General features: G+C 39.7%; 1 protein-coding gene across 7 annotated transcripts in view; it reads right to left on the bottom strand.

Moving 5' to 3' along the window:
- Positions 1-1,662: 1,662 nt before the first annotated feature.
- SPOP (speckle type BTB/POZ protein) overlaps positions 1,663-23,528 on the bottom strand; it is a 61,688-nt gene continuing 39,822 nt past the window's right edge. For 5 of the 7 annotated variants that reach the window (XM_036999080.2, XM_036999079.2, XM_073235473.1 and 2 more), the window contains 9 exons: positions 20,571-20,714; positions 19,778-19,899; positions 18,974-19,125; positions 18,720-18,847; positions 11,657-11,834; positions 8,933-8,988; positions 8,319-8,441; positions 4,497-4,639; positions 1,663-3,270 (listed from right to left, as the gene is read on the bottom strand). In XM_036999080.2, coding sequence (XP_036854975.1) covers positions 3,126-3,270; positions 4,497-4,639; positions 8,319-8,441; positions 8,933-8,988; positions 11,657-11,834; positions 18,720-18,847; positions 18,974-19,125; positions 19,778-19,899; positions 20,571-20,648 — 1,125 coding nt within the window. In that variant the 5' untranslated portion in view covers positions 20,649-20,714 and the 3' untranslated portion in view covers positions 1,663-3,125. Of the gene's footprint in view, positions 3,271-4,496; positions 4,640-8,318; positions 8,442-8,932; positions 8,989-11,656; positions 11,835-18,719; positions 18,848-18,973; positions 19,126-19,777; positions 19,900-20,570; positions 20,715-21,946; positions 22,098-23,528 lie in introns of all 7 variants that reach the window. The other 2 variants (XM_036999082.2, XM_073235474.1) reach the window with 1 other exon arrangement.

Raw genomic sequence — 23,528 nt, 5'->3', positions numbered from 1 at the left:
TTAAAGACCCAAAAGGCCAATAGATTACCAGTGATAAGAGAGAAGCATCTCTTAACTAAATTGTTAAAACCCATGAAGGTGTTTGAGATTTAGTAACAGCTAATAACTAAGTAAGTAATTAAACTGAGTAATAACAACACAGAGAAATTTAATCTCCACACAGGGAATGGGAAAAAAAATTCCAAAGGATAGCCAGATATAGGGGGGCTGACGCTAGGGAAGGAGGGGAGTCAGGGAATGATGCCAAATGCTCGTTTTGGACCCGAAACTGCAACTCCAAAGGTTCTGTGAAACTACTTGCCTTGAAATTGTTTTGATAAATAAACTATATCCTTGTGGAATTGAAATCTCCAACTGTTCCACTGGCACGGACATCTCTGCAGTGACAGCACATGCCCCAGATTATGGAGTTAAGTTGAATTAAATTTCAGATGTGGGGGAGCTAAGGGAGGGGGACATGGCAGTGGGAGGTTTATGAACAGTATGCTGGGGCTTTGATGTTGTCATAACCAGATGGCTTCAACTGTATCATTTAAACAAAAACAAACACATCCAAAGTAACATAATAATGAGAGGAGAGGCATTAAGCAGCTTCACCTGTACCTGTAATCCTAACATCTTTGTCCCCACAGTGAAGCCCACACTAGAAATTCCATAAATACTGGAAGATCCCGGAAGAGACCTTCATCTTGCTGGAAGCTTGGTGCCATGATTGCTACTCTCCTTAGGACCTATTCCCCAAACCCATCAGCCCTCAACTCAAGCTTTCTGAGCAGGAGGAAAGCAAATCTGGAACAGGTTTGTCCTCCTGGGCCCTCTGAAGAAAAGGCTGGCAGAGAAACCTTTCCAGGGCTTTGCTCTGGCTATCCCCACAAGAAGACACTTTACCTCAGATTTCCCACCTCAGCATTTCAGAAATGGCACTGCCTTCAGTTACCAAGATGAACTTTTCAGGGTACTACATGAAAACAGCTGTCACTCAACAGCTTTTTCATCTTAGGCATGTCACTTGACTTCTCTGGGTTTCAACTTCTCTCATGCATAAAATGGGAAGAAGATATTACCCTTATCACTTGTCCTACCAAACTCATCAAGTTGTTGGGAAGTTCAAATGCAGTACTGTGTATGAAGGTTTGCTGGCAAGTGAGGCCTGCTGATCAAACGCAGTTAACTTGAAGGACAACATGGGCAGGAGATTCTGTGTGTGCCCTGATTCCTGGGTCTGCGTGCTGGTCTGGAAAGTAAGGATGAGGAGGCACAGGGAGCTGCCATAATGGGGAGATCTGGGCACCTCCTCACTTAGGTGATGTTCAGGAGGAAACCAAGAAGTGCAATGGAGTGGTTTCCAGCAGGCAAAGCCTGTCTTTGGTTATACTGATGTGACTCCATTGTAGAGGTGGCAAGATGAATTAAAATTGAAAAATTTGGGAAGGTTACAGTCATTGAAGGGAAATGGAAGGTGAAATACATTAAGTCTCCACCCAAGGTCAAGTAACAACACCTTGGCCAGATGGCCAATGCGTTTTCCAGTGTATCCCACTGCCCTATCCCTGTCCAACACTACCATGACAAAGGCCGAGGAGCCTAAAGCATTCTTGTGAGCCTATTGGGAATTCAGGGATCACCTTTTCTGGAAACACATCAAGTCAGTGACAGAACCAGTCAAGAGATAATAATTTCCCTTTATTTAATCTCCACATTCATGTCCCCTTGATCTCTTTATATTTAGCTAAGAGAAGAGAGATTGGGAATTTGGTCTTAAAACATGTAGGGTGCAGAAAAGCCCACTTCCATTACCTGCCTAGGCAGAGGCAGGAGCCTGGTCCCTCATGAGAGCGTGCACTGTGAGATACTCCAGGACAGGAGACAGGCAGACGCTGGTAGCTCACAAAGGAAACTTGAGATTAGGGAGATGCAATAAATCCCTACTGCTTAGACGTTTCAAACATAATCTCTGCAAGCTGAAGGATCAAATCAGGCCTTCAAAATCTCTCAAGGAACTCAGACCTAAAGATAAGCCAGGTGAGTGAAACAAAAGACCAGAGATACCACACAGTACAAAATAGTAATTATTTATATTTTCAAAAAGAAAAAAATTTAACATTTGGAAGTTCTCCCTTGTAGGAAAGGGGCAAATTGGAAGGAACAGGACTGGCTCCTCTGCAGGTGGCAAGTCAGGTACAAACAGCTGAGCAATCTGGGCTGGGATTTTTTTCAGACAGCATTAATAATAAAATTTCCTTTTTTCTTCTTTTTGTTCTGTTTTTGTTTTTTTAGAAAAGGCAGGGAGGGAGGAGAAATAAAATCAGAGAAAAATGCCAAAAAAAACATTTTCCACAATATCTAAAAACAGAGAACCATAGTTCTTGTCAAGACAGTATGAATTCTGGATTAATTATTTTTTCCAGTTTTCCACACCAATAAAGATTTTTTGCAAAAGCCACCGTATCAGAACACTCATCTTCCAGATCAAATAACCTCCTTCCCCTTTCGCCTTTACTTCATTTTTCATAAAAGGATGTATTCTGTTCTTGCAAACAGTAAGTGCTAACAAGAGAGCTGCTCTTCGGATACTTGTATGGTGGTGAGGAGTTTGCATAAATATCCAAGTTTTAGCACAGTTGATTGGACTAAAATTTCTCTCAACATAAATACTACTGGAATCCACAAACTGATTTTTGAGAAATTCTGCAAAAATCCTTTCTTCTTTCCTTTTCCCTTCTCTTAAAACTATTTTTTTTTCCTTTTTGCTCCAGGCTCCTGATGATTTGTTCTGCTCAGTCAAATGCAGACACGTTTCTCTGAAGTACCACCGCTGGAATGTCCTCAGGGCCAGCGCCTAAGCTGAATCCCCACAGTATCAAACTCGGCCAGGCCAAAGGGAACACAGTGACGCAGCAACAGGGTTTTCATTGGGTTGAACAGCCCCAAGTCCCGGGCCCTTCCCTCCCCCCGTTCCCCCAAGTTTATTTAGTGCTGTTTAAAAGTCTGGGGCCACGGTGCAGTCTTTTCCCCCCACAACAGAGTGAAAGCTCCACAGAACGCGCTGTCTACCTGGTGGTCAGTGGCAGCAATGGTGGCTGCCTCTTCTAGAAAATAAACGGAGTCTTACAACAGGCAGGATCTTAGGACTGCTTCAGGCGCTTGCGCGGGGGTCCCAGAAAAGGGCACTGTGCTGAAGCCAGAGAGCGGTAAGCCTCAGCCACCAAGTGGGGATGTGAGACCACCATTGACTTCCACCCAGAGGTCTCCAAGACGTCCGAAGCATGACTAGGAGAAACGGGCAGACATGGGTTACCAAAAGAGTGAACACAGGATAGCTACTTTCCCAGAGTTTGCTGTGAGGGGTGTCACTACAAGAAACCCCCAGAGAGGACCCTTGATATGCATGAGAATTTGCTTATGAGACAATATGAAGAGAGATGACCTGATTGTGGCTGTTGTTACTCTAAAAAACAGGACTTTGAGCCATTCTACTCTCACATCCAAAAGGTGAAATGCTCCCCTCCCTTGTCAATGCTCTTCGTATTCACTGGGGATGCTAATGAAGAGTAGGAGCCAGGGCTCTCTCCGTCAGACAGCACCAAGCCACCATCTGGCTTTGCCATTTCTTAGGCCCAGAACCACAGAGCAGATCAGAGCCTAGGGCCTATCTGATTATCAACAGGAGGGGATAGCAACCAAGCTCCAATGAATGGCTGACATCTACAAGTGCCCAGCAGAGGAGCACTCACTAGAACTGATCTTTAGTGGTCTCTTCCCTACCTCTTTTGTCTCAGTTGGTAATTCCTTTGAAACAATCTTAAAAACAGACTTAGAGGATGTTGTTTCCTTTTTGGGAGTATCTTATGTGGTGAATAACATTCACTCATCTACAAGTGCTACTGTGAGGGCTTCCTAAGGCCTGCTTCTCTTGCTTGTGTTTTTTTCAACCTTTGCTCCCCGTCAGGCAAGCGAGCAGAACATGCTCCACTGAGAATTACTTCAGAAAGTAATATGGCCACATCATGTGTCACTTAGGATGAAGGACTAGACCTACTGGAGTGAACATTTCTTTCTCAAAACAGTATCTAATAACCTCACCTACTGATCATTCCTTCTCTTTTCTCCATTCCACGATCAACTGTCAGACATTTTACTAAGTCATACAAAACATACTTTTGTTCTCCCAGAGAACATGTCTACTTGTCTTTTATTAAGCCAGAGAGTGTGAGGTGAAGATGCTATCATTTGGGGCACACAGCTTTTTCAGGCCAGCAAGTTACCATTTTCATCAATTCCGATCACCTCAGGAAGTAAAACACCTCACTTACAAGTGAGATTAGATTCATGAAAGCAAAACTGCCTTCCACGACAAAGGGAAAGAGGAAAGCTCCGTACTTTCTACTAAAAGGTTAACGTAGGCCCTGGCCTGTTTTACTCACTAACTCAAAAGCCTTTCTCATTTCTCTAGCTATCCCAACTATCCTGAAAGCGCTTGGAAGATGCCAACTCACTAGTTGATGAAATCCACTGCCTGAGTTTTCAATTGATCTGCGCTGTGCAGGTCAGCCAAGATGAGAATTTCCGCAGCGTTCTCCACAGAGAGGTTACTGCAGAGGGCGTCTTCACACATGACCTTTAAGCGCTCCAGGGCATACTGTAAGACACAAAGCACTGCTGTTGACAGGACAAGAAGAGCTCTGGGCTGACCGCTACTGAAGCTGTTTTCTTCAGCGAATCATCATTGAACTGGGGACCCAAACAAAACCTCACAGAGCATGAGAAGGCTCCTAGTGCAATTCTAAAATATGACTAGACTCTGAAGGCAGAAATAAAGACAGCTAAAATAAGCTGCACAGTGGCCATTCAAGTTCTCAAGTTCACCTATTAAAAATTGGCAATTATGGAGCAGACCCACATCCTCAAGTTTCCCCCACTGTTTCTATGATTAAAGTGCTTCTTCAGCCATCACCACCTCCCCTCCCCTACATTGGGGCATTAGTCTGCTTCAAGTCAACATTTTAAATTTCTGTAATCCTTTCATTTACAGCCAGACTAGGGTGAAGCACAGTCCTTTATACTTAAGCACTGCTGCCACTAGCCTGACAGGGTATCCCAGCTGGCCCATCAGGCTGCAAAAAGGAGCCCTGTGGTGACTTCCACCAGCATGTCTGCCACTAGTTGTTCCTGAATGAGGGTCAACCAAAGGCCTCTTTTTAAACAGAGAAGGATAAATGGAGTCTGTTTTTTTGGATTGAGGTTCAGACTATCAGAGTAGAAGAACAAAGCAACAGAGAGCCTGGAGCCAGTTTTTAGTCTAACTTCCTGTTTTCCAAGTAAAGGGTATAAATTATCTGGAAATGAAGGTCTATGTTAATAGTGGCCATATTTGACCTAGCTGATTTGTTTTGATGCAACTATACTACTTATGCTCTCAAATATGAAAATATGAGCTTATTAAGGAACTTCAGGGATAAAAGCCACAAAATAAAATGTCATTAATCAGTTCAGAGTTCACAAGGGAGCAGTGTGCTGCTTTGAGGGCATCCACACTCTCTAGACAAGGCCTATCCTGAGGGCCTGAAAACTCAGTGAATGACACTATACTCCCCCCTCTAGGCTGAATCATGACAGTCAAACTAGGACAATTTTATTTTTATGAATTCTGCGTGAGGAGGCCTATCTGCTGGCATTGTGATCTCCTATAGCAAAAAAGAGTTTATTGGTTTTGGTACAGCTTTAATTTTTTACATTTGAGAAACTGAAGAACAGTTTCCATGGAAAACAGGAATGACACTAGAAAAGCAAGAAATTAGTTTGCCATTTTTGTTTTAAAAGGCTGGAAAAGGTTGAGTAAATGCTCAGTTTTTATACAGTACTACACAGAATATTCCTTTTAACCTTCCTTAATATATTCTTTTAAAAGGACTTTACTGTGAATAGCTCTGGTCCCTACTGCATAATTAGACAAAAGTAGCCATTCTTATCCCTTGGGGGACAAAGTTTTTTTCTTAATTATGCTTCTGAAAAAAACTGCCTAATGGCACTACTTACCCAAGAGATTGAAATTGTGTCTCCCAGGCCTGACCAACGTGTTTTGTTTTGTTTTTGGTCTAATTACACATGTCCCCAAGAGACTAGAAAGCTCAGAAGAAGCTGTTTCAGCCTCTTGGGTAAATTCTAGATGTTTAGATCCTTCCATGAAAGATTTCTTATTCTGTTTTCCTGAAGCTCACACAGAGGTATAAAGGTAAGATGTATTCAAATAAGCTTGGAGCAAAGAATGCTTATGGGAAATTCTGAATGGAATTTACAATCGCACCCTTCAGTTACTCTCATTCATAAGTTTAAAGCACGGATGTGATTCAACTGCTTTATCTTTTAAAACTATAAGTTAACAGGCTGTATTGAAAATACCATCCAAAGAATGTTAATTCAGCTAATCCCCAAGCACCATGCACTTATAGTAGGTTCCCAATAGGTTCTCTGGCTGAGGAGCAGAAATGAAAACCCAGGGACACAAATGTCTAACCCTGGTTCTGCGAATATATAACTCTGAGCCTCAGTATTTCTGTATAAAAAGTGGGCCTTGTGATATTACTCACTCTCATGGAAACTAGAAGATGAGGGTAAATGCCTGGTAAGTATAAACAAGAGTACTTCATTCAAAGTCAGAGGGCAGATGAGGCAGAATTGTTATAAACTCCTGTTTATACAAATCAGGCATGGGCTGTGTCTTCTACTTCCCCAGAGCTCACAGTGAGTATCTTCTCATTGTCTCCACAAAAGCAAGTTTCCTCTGGTCAGAGCTGAACTAGACTGGAAGGGCATGGAATGTTCCCATTGCTTAATTTTACTACTAAAATCTTGAGAGGTAATAAGAAGGACAGAGCTATTATTCAATCCTTTTCATCAGTAGCACAGATTGGGTTTACACATCTCATCTCTATAAACACTCCAAAAAGCTGAGCAATAAAGATAAAACCTCCCCTGTCAACCCCAGCACTTTCCTCTGTCCTTCCTCAGGGGTACAAGGGAGGTGGAAGGAGACTATTCCCCAGTGAGTTAATCCTGAGAAGGCTCTAGTGCCCTTTGATCTGAGCCAGCTTGGCCCTCAGGTGGGTGCTGTAGCACCATGGCAGGAAGGGGAGGCATTTCCAGCAGAGAACCATCTTTCTCAAGGGGCTGCTGCTGGCCGGGTTTAACACCCTTGCCTCAACAACCCACAAGACAAGAAAAGCTTTCACAGGATAACTAGCCAACCTGTCACCATCACCCCCAAACCCAACCTGGTTATATTTCCTCAGACCAGGGCCTGGAAGGACAAGTCACAGAACTCTCTCTGATGTAGCTACACAATGAAAGTCAGTTTTTGAAAGTACATTTTGGGGAACACTAATCCCCAGAAGTCAGGAGAAGGATTTCACATGAGCAGAATTGGAGAAATGCTATCATACTTCCTTTCAGAATACTCACAGTGCACATTAACACACTAAAGGTTCTAAGAAATCCTGCAGTAAAGCAGCAACACACAAAAACCCTAATTTGAGTAGGTTAAATCAGTGTTTCCCTAACCTTTTCCCCCAAGCCTTATTTTGGGACTCACTAGCCTATTGTTTTAGGTAATCACCATACTTCCTTGATTCTAAGACCCACATTTTTATTTTCATACTTTAACATCTCTCAAATCGAAATGTGTCTTACAATCAAAGTACACATTTCCTATAATAGTATTTCTTTTTTCCCCAAGAGCTATTAATCATCTTACAATTTTGTAGGGGGAGACTAGTAACCATAATGTTGTTCAAGTAATTGTACATTAACGATATCAAAAAAAAATCATCTTATAATTTTGAATATGACCTATCTCAATAACTACTTAGGTAAAAGTTGAATATGCTAACTAGGACACTGGGTAAAAGATTATTCTCTTTTTGACAAAGTTTAAATAAAAGTTAATGAACTCAAGGACATTTTGTAAATTATACAGCCAAACTATAAATTATAAATCCACATTAGTATTATCTGAATCTTGAATATCACTGTAGTTAAATTTGAGATGGGGAAGAGAAGAGAGGTAAACATCAAAGTTATCCTTCCTTTCCACAGTCAGGGCGACTGGATAATTTACCACGCAAAGCAGGGCACTTGTGAAAATAAAAAGGGTGCCTATCAGGTAACTGTGCTGTTGGAACACAAGTGTAAGCCAGGATTGCCCCTGCCAATCTAAGGTATGTGCTCATGTTACCTACAGTGCAATATAGAAGCTGAGGCAAAAAACTCAAAAGGTCACAGAAACTCCTAGTCTTGTGATTATTTTTCTATCCTTATCCTACCTTGTCAGCAGCTGCCAGCAAATCGTCAGCCATTTTGTCGAGGTTCGGAGCCTTCCCGGTGTAAATGAAGCACATCATTTCCTTAAAAACTTCAGGCTCCACATCGTTGATTTCAACCCGGTTCTATGCCAGAAAAACTAAAAATGAGAAACATTCCAACAGAACAAAAATCCCTAAATAATTTTCAACACTTTACGCTCTGGCAAGGAATGAGGCTTGTATTATTAAAATCTAACATGAATGGAAAATTTCTCTTTGCCCTATTTGATTATAATAGCCTTTTCCCTCATCACACATACCACCTTTGTTTTCTCATATACAACAGCAAAACAACTATGTATTTGGTTTTTCATCTTTCTTTTCCTGAGTAAACAGGCATGTCTAATACCCTTGCCCAAAATTGCTGGGAGGACCTGCCTGGGACAGGGTAGGTCTGTTTTAACTAGGTGGCTTCCAGGACACCTCTCTGGTCTCAGTAAGTGTCCATTCAGACAACTGTACTCCATTTAGTAACACAATAAAAAAAAAATTCGGAAAATAAATCAGCTGTCAAATTGGGAAACCATGTGAATCTAGTCACATGGCTAAAAAGACATCTTCATCTTGTTACATACCTTTTTGCTCTCCTCCATTTCATGTTCAAACATGGCACTAAAAACTGGAGAACGGGCTACAGAGTGAAAGGGAGACAAGACAGATATGTTATCACACTGATATCTCTTGGCTCTTCTGTCATGAAGAAGAGACCATTTTCTTTTGCATCCCATTATTACAGAAAAGGGTCTCAGTGTCAAATGATAACAGAATTTAAAAATTCCTTTCTTCTTATATTATACCAATAGGTGAATACTAATAATGCATAAGGGAAAAAAAGAACCCACTACTTTGAAAATTATTTCTCATTAGCTCTATTCCAACCTTCTTATTTCAAGAAAATTACTCAAAGTAGCACATGGGATGATGATATATCCTCTGAGTAAATCTGGGGGTTCACGGTCTAAGCAGGGTATCCTAGTACCTATATTTTTGACTATGACAATGACACCTATTTCCTCCACTTCCAGGGGCCACAGAGCAAAGAGGTCAAGAACAGAGCTCAAAAACATCCACTAACTAGGTGAAGTACATGATTGTCCACGGTAGGTTCTGTCCCTCTAAGCCAAACATTCTCAACAGATACGAGGATGCCTCAATGAGGCAAAAACAAAACAAAACAAAACACCTTAGATATTACAATCATTTGTGGCCTTTCAAAGCTCAACCTTATCTGACAAAATCTTATTCCTTAGTATTTAATCTCTCCCATTAGCGGTAATTGAATTTTTTTCCTTAGGGGTAGGAATAATGAAAAAAGGTTGAGAAACAGTGTTCTAAACCATGCCCATTCTAGTTTAATGAACACTATGAAAAACAGGGAAACCTAATTTCAATAGTGGAAGTTAATAAAAGGCCTAAGAACTCGAATTTTATCATGTTGTCCAATAAATCCGTGGTTTTGGTGAAAGTTGAGACTACCAATCTCTACCTGAGAGAGGAGGAACATATGGAATATATATAGTAGGACTTTGAGCTAACAGGTAACTAGAACTTTGACTTACAGTTTATGTCAGAAAGGACTAATTTTAGATCTGCCATTTTCTAACCACATAATCTTGGGCAAATCACCTAACACTCTAAGCCTCAATGTTTTAATCTACTCCAAAAGGATATTAATTCTCATTGTTCTTATCTCAGAAGGCTTACAGATGATAAAGTACTAAATAAACACATTACAGAAGTTGAAGACTAAGGGCTGATGTTTTTAATAAAGAGGGAAGAATCCAAGCAGCAATATGCTTAGAGGTTCTACAGTGCATAGACAGAAGTTGCTGCTAAGACAATAAACAAAGTCACCCAAGGAGAATGAAGAAAGTGGAAAGATAAGTAAGGCAGACCCTCAGAGAACACCAGTGTCTAAAGGGAAGGACGGGTAAAGTGGAGGGAGGCCACGCACTAGAAGTGGCCAGAGAACCAGGAGAAAGGAGTCAAAAACTGTATGAACTAAAGAGCCTCTCAAATTTAGGAACTAGCAGGCCATGTAACTTTGGGAAACTGCTATTGTGGCATGGAGGTGAGCTGAGGATAAGTGGGAGGAAAGAAGTAGAGACAGTTGAATATGCTAACTCAAGAAGCAGCTCTGAAAAAAGAGAATAACTACAGAGAGAAGCTTGAGCCTGTTTGCAGGCGGAGAGTAAACAGGCAACAGGAGAAAGAGAGACAGTGAAAGTACTAGGATATAACTAGCAGAGTAAGGCTTCTGAGAAGGTAGCATGGAATAGGAAACAGAAGTAGAAATATACAGTCTGCTTTGGATATGAGAAAGAACGCCACCTCACAGAGAATGCAGGCAGGTGAGAGGCAAGAGCTAAGGGAGAAGAGCCTTGATTTTCTCTTGGAAGAAGTAGCAAGCAACTCTTCTATGAGTTTGGGGATTAAAGAAGAGTGCTAAAGGTTTGAAATATCTATTGTTGAGAAAAAGAAAGGGAGCTAACTACGCCTCTGCAGAAGAGTTCTCGGTAGTGTCAAGGGCCCACCTGACTGCGGAGACACTAACCTAAGAGCTAATTACTTCCTTTGGCAATACACTGTAACGTGTAGTTGAGAGAGGGAACAGGAGGATGGTTAGAGGTACCCAGACTGAGGTTTTGCCAGATGTGGACTTTAGAATGATAAGAGCTGAGAGTCTTGATAAGAAATTTGTTGCCTGAAGGTTCACATGATTTCCTCTTTTGTCTTATGGTCTAAATAGAAGTCTGTGGCTGACTGCTACGCTTGCATGTGAGGTAAAGTCAGTCCTGCCATATTAGTACCTCCTCTGTGTCAGTCTGTTTGGTATTAAAGAGCAAGGACCTATTAGATCAAGATCTGATCCTCTATGTCACTGAAAACATTCTTGCTCTTCTAGCATGTTTATACTGAAGTGAGTCCTAAGATCTCCAGGACTGGGGACTTAGTGAGAGTGGTTTAGTCCCGAGTCCAGAATCCTCTCCATTATATCCTAGGTCCCTGTCTAGGGTCTAACCCTGCTATTAGCCAGTGTTTTGACAGCTACAGTCCAGGTGCAAGCCAGTCAGTACACATCATCATTCACTGAAGATGGTGGCCTGTGTCCACTACAGGGAACAAGAACAAAAACACTTTTTCCGGAGAGCAGCCTTTTTGGTTATGACAACTTATGTGACCACAACATAAAAACATATTTAGTTGCAGTTTCATGCACTAGTTTAAAAAGTTGGGCAATTATGCAGCCACTATTTTCCCTTGACCACAACTGAAACTCCCCATGAATAAATACCAACCTGCTAAGATAGCTTTGTGAGCCTGGAATTCCTGGCCAGCAACACACAAACAACAGTCTGTAAACCGGGAATTCTCCCAGAGTCCTCCTAACTCATCTGCCAACCGGCACTCAGGAACCTTCACCATATTCATGGTATTCTGGCCAGAAATGTTGACGGAATCTTGTACCACACTCACCTGTGAAAGACAAGGAAACACATTCCAAAGCTTTTGTTACAGGATTTTTCTTCCCAGCAGGAGAGCTGATTTTCACTTTGTTACTATAGTACATTCAGATACTAATGTTAGTCATACTGTCCTGAAACCACCTCCACAGATCAAGGCTTCATCTTCGGATCAAGTACTTTCCAATGGAACACAATGATACGTATTTTGCGTCATCTTAGGATGATTGGGAGAGAACCCCACAAATCTTCTTCTTCTCTTAACTTCTAATAAGCTCTGCCTCCCCTGCCCTAAAAACCTGGGCAAAGCCGCCAGAGGGAAAACTGACAAAAACAAATGTTAAACCTCAAGTATTTACTTTATTCTGCCTTAAGCAAAAGGTTAAATACAAAGAACTTCTATAGAATCTACTATTTAAATTAAGCTCTCTAGAGAGAAGACATTAATAAGCCTAGAAGTATGTCATTTATCTTAGTTGGGTCTTGAACATGAAAATAAAACGCAGTGTCTATAGGGCCTGGTAAATAATTGGCACTGCCTCACAAATATTAATTTATTGAACAGAACTGGGCTTGGAAGGTCTTTGCTGGCAGTGATAATTGGGTGGGTATCCCACACCATCGACAACCTTACTCAGTCATTTGTGACAATGACACACAAGATGGCTGGCTCCAACCAGACATGCATTTACAACTTTGGAAGAGAATGATGACAACAGGTTTATATGGGGATCTCCAACATCCACTATGGCTTCAGAAGCAGTTGGATTAACTCTCCAGCCTAGATAAAAATGAAGATAACTTCTAGATGGTTCAGTGAAATGCAGATAAATTTGTTAGGATACCAAATGCAAGGATTTATAAATCATCTAACATAATAAAATAAATTTAAGTTACCAAACTGAAGATAAGACTCAGCAGATCAGTCTCCTGCCTAACAACCACTGCTATGCTACATCCTACAACGTAGTATGTTAGAATATTAAACTCAAAACAGAAATCACAAACTTAGAGAATGAACTCCCAACTTTTGCTATTTCTACAAGTTAGAGAGCAAGAGGGCTTAGGAATATCCTAAAATGACCCATATTTCTTTTGCCTTAAATGCAGTCATAAACCCAGAGGCAAAGTTAATGCCTCATCCAAATTACCCATAGTCCCTTTTGTTGCAGGAATGAGATATTTATTATCAGGTCAAGAAATTTATTCATTTTGTTTAAAAGTAGCTGCTATGGTCTTGAGCAATGAAGCAGCCAAGTTAATCAATTATGAACGTGCTTAGCATTAGTAGCACATGTTTATCAGAGCCAGATCACATTATTTTAAGAGCCCAGGACCCATCACAAACCACCTCGTAGAGATTCTTCCATATCCTATGTAAGATATGGTTCAGCCACTTTGTCCTATTAACACCAAATGTAGAAGTTTCCCATTTACAGGTATAGCTTCAAAATGCTGATTTAAAAAAGGCAAATACCAGTTAAATCCAACTTCCTCATAGAGAAAGGCAAAAGAATCTGCTGCGATGGCCAATGAAGGGAGTAGAGAATGCTTTTGGCACTGGGTTCTTAAGCTTGAATTAGACCAGGCTGACAGAAGCCCAAAGTCATTACACTTGATGGCAATTTACTAATCTGGGTAAAATGAGCTGGGCAATAACTATGCTGAATTTTAAACTATGGTTACCAGTGGACACCCCCTCTGCTGGTCAGATGCATGCCTGGTAATGAGTAGGGCCCAAAGACTGACTCTTCTTACTGGGGTAATTCCTTTCTCTAGACACAGACAGAACACAGCAGAAAGGAGAATATATCTTTACTGTCTAAGCCAGACTTGTTCTGTAGATATATGGATTCCTGAAATCTCCAGAGCTCTGAATGTCTGGCACCTCTTACCAACATTAAATATGCTTAATTAAAAATAAATTTTAAATGGCATTCACAAATGTGTCTTCAGGGCCCAAACTTTTAACTTAGAAAGGGATTGTTTTCCCTCTGTAAATGATGATGCTAAAATGAGACCATTTTAAGAAAAACTAAAGATTTTTTTAAATGCCAATAAAGTTGACTAAGGAGACTCATTCAGAATTACAGCTGTGAAGATGACGTGACTGTGACATTTATGTCATCTTATAAATGACTGCATGAAAATGTCTCAGGAAGGCTATATAACCCTCTAAATTTCAAGTTGTAAAAGGGCCACACTTTTAAAGGCAATTCCTTTTCTTAAAAAAGAAAATTTCATGAAAGACTGAAGACTATGCCAAGTCTTATACATTTTATCTAAATATTAAAAAGTCAAAGTAAAACCAATGGAATTATAATTATAATATAATCTATATATAATATGATAATTATAATAAAATCTATATAATTAAAACAATCAAGAAAAAAATAAGCAGACTGATAGCAGCAGTATTTCTAATCAGAAGAGTAGCAACAATCTAAATATCTATCAACAAGAGAATGAATAAACTGTTGTACATTCATACAATTACACAGCACTAAAAATTAATGTACTATAATTACATCCACAAGATAAACAAATTTCATAAATACAATGTGAAAATAGCAAGTCCTAGATGACCACATACATTCTGATGTCATTTTATAAAGCTAAAAAATAAGCTAAACACTAAATTGTTCACGAATATAAGTAACAAACAAAGGAATGATAACACAATTTAAAATAGCTATTTATTATCATCCTTCTGAGTGGGAGACAAGTTCTAAGGTATAGGAAGAAGCATACACAGGTTAGTTCCAAGTTACTGGTTATGTTGGGCTGGGTGCCAGGCTTACTACATTATCATGTTTTACAACTTATCATAATGTTACATATTAAATCACCATTTCTGTAGGTAAGGATCAAATATCGGTATTTTCAGACACTTCAACTAATATAATCAAATAATTCATTAATAAAATTGTAAAAATGAAAAAAAATGAATAGACCCAAATATTTAAAATTTGACAAAAATACATATTCCCAGGCTACAAAAGGATTTTCTATGGTTGAGAAGGAAAAGTCAACTAGTGTCCATATATTTCATATACGGCATTTCATATTTCAACTTTAATCACATTACAACAGGTACTGAGTCTTCTACCTATAAAAGGCATGTACAGAGAAAGTAGAATACATGAATCCTGATTGCTAATAGCTATTTGTTTTCAATATAAATAAATGAGAGAAGGGTCAACAGAAGCTGAAACATTTCATGTAGATTTTCTGTGGACCAAATTATTAAAGAGAAAATTAAAGGTGTAAAGCTTTCATGATTCTTTTGTTACCAAAGTAAATACTCTCAGTTAAAACTTTACAAGGCCCAAATATCCTTGGGTGAATGGCACTCATCTCCACTTAGTATACAGAGGCAGACGAGAGATGGAAAATGGAAAACTGACATGGCCCTGACACTGATTTGCTATACAACATTGGGAAAAATTACCTGACCTCCCTTGGCACTGCTTCCCCCCCCCAGTAACATGAGATGAAGGTAACACAATTAATCTAGCTCAAAGGATTGTGATAAGAGACAGTTCAGGGAATGCTTTGAAAGTGCTTCTGAACATGTTAACTAAGCAGTACCAACTTCGAAAAATCACCACATCTCCTAAGAGCCATCACTGAGAACTGAAAGGGAGCCCAGGCAGCACACTACAAGACCACCCATTTGGCATTTTCAGAGTTTGCATCAATTCCATTTAAATAATCATTAATAGTAGTGCCACTGAGTAGCACAGAGAAGACAAGTAGTGACTCTGTGGCATCTTACTACGTTGATGGACAGTGACTTCAGTGGGGCATAGGGGGCACTTGATAATATGGGTGAATGTAGCAACCACAGTGTAGTAACCTTCATAAGAATGTGTATCAGTGATCTTAATTAAAAAAAAAAAAAAAAAAAGCAATACCACTAAAACAAAGCCCAAACACACAAATGTGTGATTCTCAGTCTTTCACCTTAGGATTCCCTCTTGTAGCCTCTGGAAAAAGCCAAAAAACCCTTGAAACAACTGTATTTACTGCATCAAAATAGGACAGAATTGTATGTGCCAAAGGCTGAGTGAGGAATGGGACCGGAGAGTACTCATAACCTAAATGTGTATGTGGACATCACCTTCATAAAAGCCTCTAAATACTAAGAAAATACTAGCTAACCCAGTAAGAAGCAAAACATAAATATGAGCAAAATAGCTTTATAAAAATAACCCACTGAGAGAAGGGAGCAACAGGTCTAAGGGACAGAGTTTGCATCAAATAATGATCTAGCTTTGAAAAGCACTAAGAACTTATATGAGCTGCAGACATTTTTAAAACCCACACATCCAACACACACCCCCACACTACCGTCTTGCAATGCTGAATGCTACTAAGTCCGCAGAGAGCCTTGGAACAGAAACACGTCTCACTAGGCACAAGCCCAAGTACGAGAAGCAACACTCAGCACCTGTGGCCACAGAGAAGTGTGAGAGGAACAGATGGCACACCTGGTCTGATGGGAAGAAACCGATGGCATCAGCAGAACTCAGCAGACGTTTCCCTGTTCAACATCTCCTCCTTCCCAACGTGTCATCTCACTTCCCTTCTAAGTCAGTAAGGCAAATCTAAACTTAACCACAGGATTTCTCCTAAGAGAATTTCATGTGGGGAAGTGAAGGGAGAGAGTGTGCCCAGACTTAACCACAGGGTGAGAGATTGCCAAGTGAGGGCAGGCCAACTGGTTTCCAAATCAAGAATGTCAATAGAGGGGTTAGCAACTGAAATGGATTTGGGGATGGGGAGCAGGTAAGAAAGGCTGGATCCCACTGTGGACCTGAAAACGCTGCAATAAAGGATATGGCATTGCCTGAAACACCAGACACAGTATTTAGAGATTTCTCTCCCTTCAGAAAACAGTTCAAAGACTGGCTTTCATTTACAACAGAAATTAGAATTTTTCACTATTTAAAAATTTTTCTGAAGTACAGGTCTCTAAGATAGGTGAAGATAGAATTGATGGTCTGTTTATTTATTTATTTTTATTAAGGTATCATTGATATACATTCTTATGAAGGTTTCACATGAGCAACATTGTGGTTACTACATTCAACCATATTATCAAGTCCCCCTGACATAACCCATTGCAGTCACTGCCTATCAGCATAGTAAGATGCTACAGAGTCACTGCTTGTCTTCTTTGTGAATGCTAATTATAATGCCCCTTAATCCCCTTCTCCCTCCCTCCCCACCCACTCTCCCATGCCCCTCCCCTTTGGTAATCACTAGTCCCTTCTTGGAGTCTGTGAGTCTGCTGCTGTTTTGTTCCTTCTGTTTTGATTTGTTGTTACACTCCACAAATGAGTGAAATCATTTGGTACTTGTCTTTCTCCACCTGGTTTACTTCACTGAGCATAATACCCTCTACCTCCATCCATGTTGTTGCAAATGGTAGGATTTGTTTTCTTCTTATGGCTGAATAATCTTCCACTGTGTATATGTACATCTTCTCTATCCATTCATCTATTGGTGGACACTTACATTGCTTCTGATGGTCTGTTTATATAACATCAAATCTCACTGAAACTGCCTAAATGTTCCCATTTCTTCACCTAGGCAACTGAGTATGATCTGTAACTAGCTGGATTTATATGGAATTCAAATTTAAAGTTCATAGACAAAAAACAACTGCAGCATTTTATGTATTTATATAGATACCATCACTCTAGTATTTCCTTCTTTTTACTTAGCAATCAAAAAGGAGAGATGGTAGCTACTGTGTAAACTATTACGGATTGTGCAAACTATTTTATGTATTCAGTGTGGTATTTTAAAAACTATGCCTACAAAGCTTTGTAATCACCAGCAACTATTCTGTGGAAATATTCAATGAGCTATGACTCAGTAAAGAAGCTAGCTACTGTTGGCCGGGCCTCTTTTGCAAATGGACAAGATTCCTAAGGGACATCCTTCCCTGCTGCACAGGTGGTGATATGCCTTTGGAACTGTCATTAACTCACAGTGAGAGCTCATTATTTGACAGAGCACACTGCTAGCTTGGGAACCTGCCTGCTCTCTTCCCTGAAAACACAGTGGTCATTGTCATCAAGTGGTGCTGCTCAGGAGGTGCTTCTTGACCACACATACAATGTAAAGGGAATACTAACATCCCAGATGACTGGAAGTACTATTCATTTATTACACTGTGAGCTTATGAGTATTTCTAACAGCATGAAATGAATGATTAGCGTATGTCATTAAAGAAACCACTTTCCAACTCATTCTGGTTTGGAAGTTTACCTCAAGGCTTCTTTGGTAAACCTAGAAAGAATATTAGGTCATTGGTGAGAGGATTCTTCCAGCTGACTGTGAGTTAGAGAGCTCTTCATACCCTTCACTCTAGAAAAAATGGTCCTTGCCTATTTCACAATTACTCCAACAAGACAAACCCGAGACACTCAACTCCTGATAAGAGTTATCTAGTTTAAAAAGCAGAAAAGGAAAGTGATCTGTAGTAACATGGGATTCATACTCAAGAAATCAGGAAACTTAAGGAACAAATATACGTATCTAGTTGCTGGCCATTCTCCTGGCTTTCAGTGATAGCCCTTCCAAATGCTTTCTGAAAAAACCCACTATGGAAAAGCGAGAACACTGACCCAAGCAACTTAAAAATCATACATACTGAGGCAGTGCACAATCTGTTTTTAAGAATAGTAACAAGCAGAAAGCTGAGAGGCCCAGCAACCTTGAAATCCTACACAATTTTCAGTCAGTCACAATAAACAACATTTGTATAGCAACACTCCACTTGGGGATTTTTCTCACTCTCCATCCCTGGTGCAATACAATTAAGTCTACCAATACCCATCAGGTCTGGGAATTGCTAGTCTCACTTTGGGGTAAAAGGACTTACCTCGCAGAAAAGGGTAAGCTTGTCATCAGGAAGAAGACCGTTGGCCTCATCCAAGAGAAAGTCTCTACGGATGAATTTTTTGAATCCCCAGTCTTTGCCTTGTACAAACCTATATGCCCGTTGACTCTCTGGGGTAGAAAAAAAGGTCATATTTAGGGTAACTCAAAAACCAGATCAAATCCACTACTTGTCAATGTATGAAGTTGCTGGATGGGAAAATAAAGAGCCAAACTAAGAGGTAAGAAAACATTTACCCATCGCTTTGGTTTCTTCTCCCTTGGCATTCAGGATGGAGAATTTGAATTTTGCCCGAACTTCACTCTTTGGACAGCTGACCAGTAACAGGTAAAGTGACAGGTAATCTTTGCTTTCTTCATCTAGCCCTTTTGGGTTTACTCGCAAACACCTGCCCAAAACAGACAGGAAAAAAATATGTCAAAAGCCTCCATTTATATAGGCTTGTGAGGTGATATGAGGGAACTAGAGCATCAGGAGCAAGGAAGGAAGGTGAAAAAGAAAGAGAGACCAAACTGCCTTCAAAACCATCCTATCCCCTGGGCAGTCCAGAATATAGGCAAATAGATTTTCTTTATTGTTTAAAAACAGGCAATTTAAAAGTCAAGAGATTTTATATTAAAATCTAGATTTTTTTCACTTTTCTTGAAAATCAGAAAATCTAGCAATGGTCAGCCCTTATTCATTCACAGTGGCTGGAGCTGAGTAGCCACCACCCCTTTTAGAAGGACACTTATTAGTTTGCCAAGTAGTCAACACTCACACCAGGTAGGGACATCATTTACAACACTGGCTCTCTTTACTTATTTACATCACCCTCCACCCATTTGAGTTTACTGCTCCCTGATACACTTGTTGAACTCAGTCAACAAATACAATGTGAGCACCCACCACGTGCCAGGCACTGTTCTAGGAACTGGGGAACATATTAAGAACAAAACAAAGTCCCTGTCTTTAAGGATTTTACATTCTAGTCAGTCTCTGTAAAACCAAGCAAAACAACTTAAAAAAAAATATTTACATCTCAATGTATTCTTCCTCACCATTTCAGTTTATCATTGGCTCCTGATGAAAAGGTTGAACTTTTAATGACTTCACCCATTTCCTCTCGGCAAAAACTAAAGTTATTGATGGTCCACATGTAGGAGAATTTCACTACCTTGATCTGTTGACAGAAAACCAGGAAGCAATTAAACAGGAAGTGGGCGACCTGAAAAACAGGCCGAAGTTTAGATAATCATTTCCCCTCCGTCCCTTGGCATGATCCCCACAGGAAGACAGCACTGTTGGCCCAGCATGGAGGCTCAGCTTTTTCTGTTCCTCATCCGTATTTTAAGAAATCTCACAGTGACCAAGTGCTTTCCTAACCTTCCTCAGCTTCTGAGTAACACTAACACTGGATGAAAAATTTAAAAAAACACGGACAGGGCTGGGAAAGCACTGAGAAAGCCATAAACCCTAAACTGGGCCTCTGCTCAAGAGCATCATTTGACAACTGAGATGTTAATGCCACTGCCTGTGGTTGCAAATCTCAAACCTGGTTTCCCGTTGAGATACTCAACAGAGAAACACATTCCCATCAACAGGGGTGTAAGTGGATCTTGTTTCAAAGATTCCTCCCTTTCAAACTCTAATGAAAAACACTGGCCTAGGGCATTCAGATTCCATGTGGAAAATCACGGAATGGAAAGCTGACAAGTACTTTTATCTGTCTGCTGTTTGACAGTTTTATCCCAGAGAAAGCAGGAAACCCAATATAGAAAAGAAATCTTTTTCCTTTCGTCCACCAAAATCCCCCCAGGATGCAAGATTCACAGGGTGAAAGCATGGACTTACCTGTGTGTAGCACCAGCTCTCAGCTACAGGGCCACTCGACATTTCTGCCGGAGGTGGAGGACTTGGAACCCTTGACATCGCCAGTTTGAAGGTTAAACAAGACTTCCAAGGTCAGGCAACAAAGATCTCTGTTCTCTCTTCACCCTGGTTGACCCAAGAAGCATGAGGATTTTATTAGATTGATGGTTTGCTATCTTACTATTTCTGTTTGACCTTCTAGAAGACTGAGAACTTTGTCTCCTGCCTGGTATGCTCCACCCTGATCATTCAAATGGCTTCTTAGCATTCAATGTTAATCTCAGAGAAGATCACCTAAAGTTGTCTCCTGTTCACAATTCTATCACCCTATTTTAATCCTTTGCCTAATACTTAATATTGCCTTACCAAATGAACTTATTCAAAGAGCATATAAAGTACATAAATGAAGAGGCCGTCTGAAGAGGAGACAGCATAGTGAACACCTCATACCACTTTGTCACTGGCTCCTTCCCTTGAGGCACAAATACTCCACTCCTACAAGGAAATGACCTTACTGTCTCATCTTCTCTTATACTTCAGTGCAAACTTATTAGGAGTAGTTTTCTATTCCTCAACACACTGCTAACTGCTTTCGTGAAGGGCAATTACCCCCTACTTAGATGTGTTGCAGTATTAGAGATCTCCCTCCACTTTGCATTACTCTGTCACTATCCCATTTTCCAGCTCTTCTCCTGCTGTTTTCTGATCATTCTTCAATCTCTTTTATTGAATTCTCTTCCTCCACCGTTGTTCCCATGGTTTAATCCTCATTTTCTCAATCTACATTCTCTTTCATGGCAATTTTATCCACCCTAACTTGGACCTCTCAAGCTTCAGATCATTTTCAAATAACTGCTATACATCTCAACCAGGTGTCCTAACAGCATATCAAATCTAACTCAAAATTCTCCTCTCCAAGGCCCTTTTTAAACACAAGAACTGGTGAACTTGGTTACAATTTTCAAGTACCATAAACAAATCCAAAAAACAAACTGGGAAAAAAAAAAGCTTGCAATGCATGACTGACATACAAATTGAAATACAAATTATTTCTACAAAGTTAGTAAGAGAAAGGCCAACTACCTACAAAAATATTGTTCACAAAAAAGGAAATAAAATAGCTCTTAAACATTTTACACCTATCACACCAGTAAGAAAAAAAAAAAAATCAACCACACCATGTATGGGAACTCTCATACACTGCTGGTGAAACTGTAAACTAGTAAGTATATCTTAGATAGGATTTGCCATATCTGGTAAAGTTGAATATGTGTATACCTTAACTACTACTTACTAATTCTACATTTAAATACATGCCAGAGTAATGGTTCTCAATTTTTAGTGTACATCATAATCACCTGTTAAATAGCTTGCTGGGTTCCACCCCTAGAGTTTCTGAATCAGAGGTTGGGAATGGGCCTGAGAATTTGCACTTCTAACAAGTTCCCAGGTGATCCTGATGTGCTGGTCCTGGAATCACATTTTGAGAACCACTGCTCTAGAGAAACACTACATGTGGGCACAAGAAGACACAGAGAAGGTTTTTCAATGTGTGATTATTTAGTGAAAAACCAGAAACAAAAATCCATTAGGAACGGAATAGATGACTAAATTGGGGTTATTTCCATATAGTGGAAAACTGTATTTCAGGATTTAAAATTAATGAAATGGATCTAAACCACCTTGGAGATGAGATCAAACACAATGATAATGAGAAGGGCGAGTTTTGGAATGTCATGTGCAGTGTATTATTTATGCAAATTTAAGATTTACTTATTATTTACAAAAATATGCAGGCAGTAGAAGTAAAAAAAAACATTGACAAGTTATGCATCAGATTCATGATGGGAGAGCAAAGGAGAAGAATGAGATGGGAAAGACATTTCAAATTGTTCTTTCATGTTTCTTTTAGAATAGATATGATCTGAAGCAAATATGACAACACAAATGTGTCTGGGATGATAGCTTCTTAAATGTGTACTGTTCTTCCTACTCTTCTGTTTTCTATATATATATATTATATATGTATAAGATACATATATAATATATATATATATTGCATTAGTTGTAGGACTAGTTTGAGGATGTATTCCATTATATCACACATTGTCAAATTTATAATATCCAAGTGAGCAATTTCTTTCCTGAACACCTGGTATGTTTCCAGTTATAGAGAGGAAATATGAATCTTATAACTGATCATAGTGCCCTTTTGCTTGGCTACTAGGAAACCCTGAGACAGATTTATGATCTATCTCTTGAAACTATAGGTTCATAGGCTTGTTCTCTATGCTGTATTCTTTATAGGATCATACACTTATTATGTAATAGCTTTATTATTTTCTTAACATTATTCACTTTGCTATAATTCCCTCAACTGTTTACTCTTTTATATATTAAGTATTTCTGGAAACTGCCTCAAATCCTTTGGAGAAAGAGGTATAAATAAATTAACAACAAAAAATCAGTCAACTTGTACACATTTACTGGCCACTCAAGTAATAAGCATGGAAAGGGATTAATAAGATAAAGGTACACCCTCACAGTATAAAACCATTGGTATATCACAGTCCCCATTGGTCTTAAACACTATCCTGCAGGCATTTTCAACTAAAGCATCCCACATAACCACAGATGGTGTTAACAGTCTTATACACATGATGTGTTATTTCACTCAAGGTAACACACTAAGCACTACAGTGGCATTTAGGCCTCTCTGGTTTGTGCATTCATGATTCCATGATAACATCAAGAGACCAAATGCTACACTTGATCACCTATGCCCTAGGTAGTCTTGAATTTGATGAAAAACACATTCCTACGGAACTATGTGTCTAGTAATAAGTAAATGCATCTTAGGCAGTTTTATAAATCCCAGTTAACCATTACTGCCAGTAAGAGCCAGAATGAAATTTCAAATTTCTACTTAAAGCTATCTTT

This window comes from Manis javanica, chromosome 4 (assembly GCF_040802235.1).
Source record: "Manis javanica isolate MJ-LG chromosome 4, MJ_LKY, whole genome shotgun sequence".
In the NCBI taxonomy this organism is placed as follows: domain Eukaryota; kingdom Metazoa; phylum Chordata; class Mammalia; order Pholidota; family Manidae; genus Manis; species Manis javanica.
This window is presented reverse-complemented; position numbering and strand designations above follow the sequence as displayed.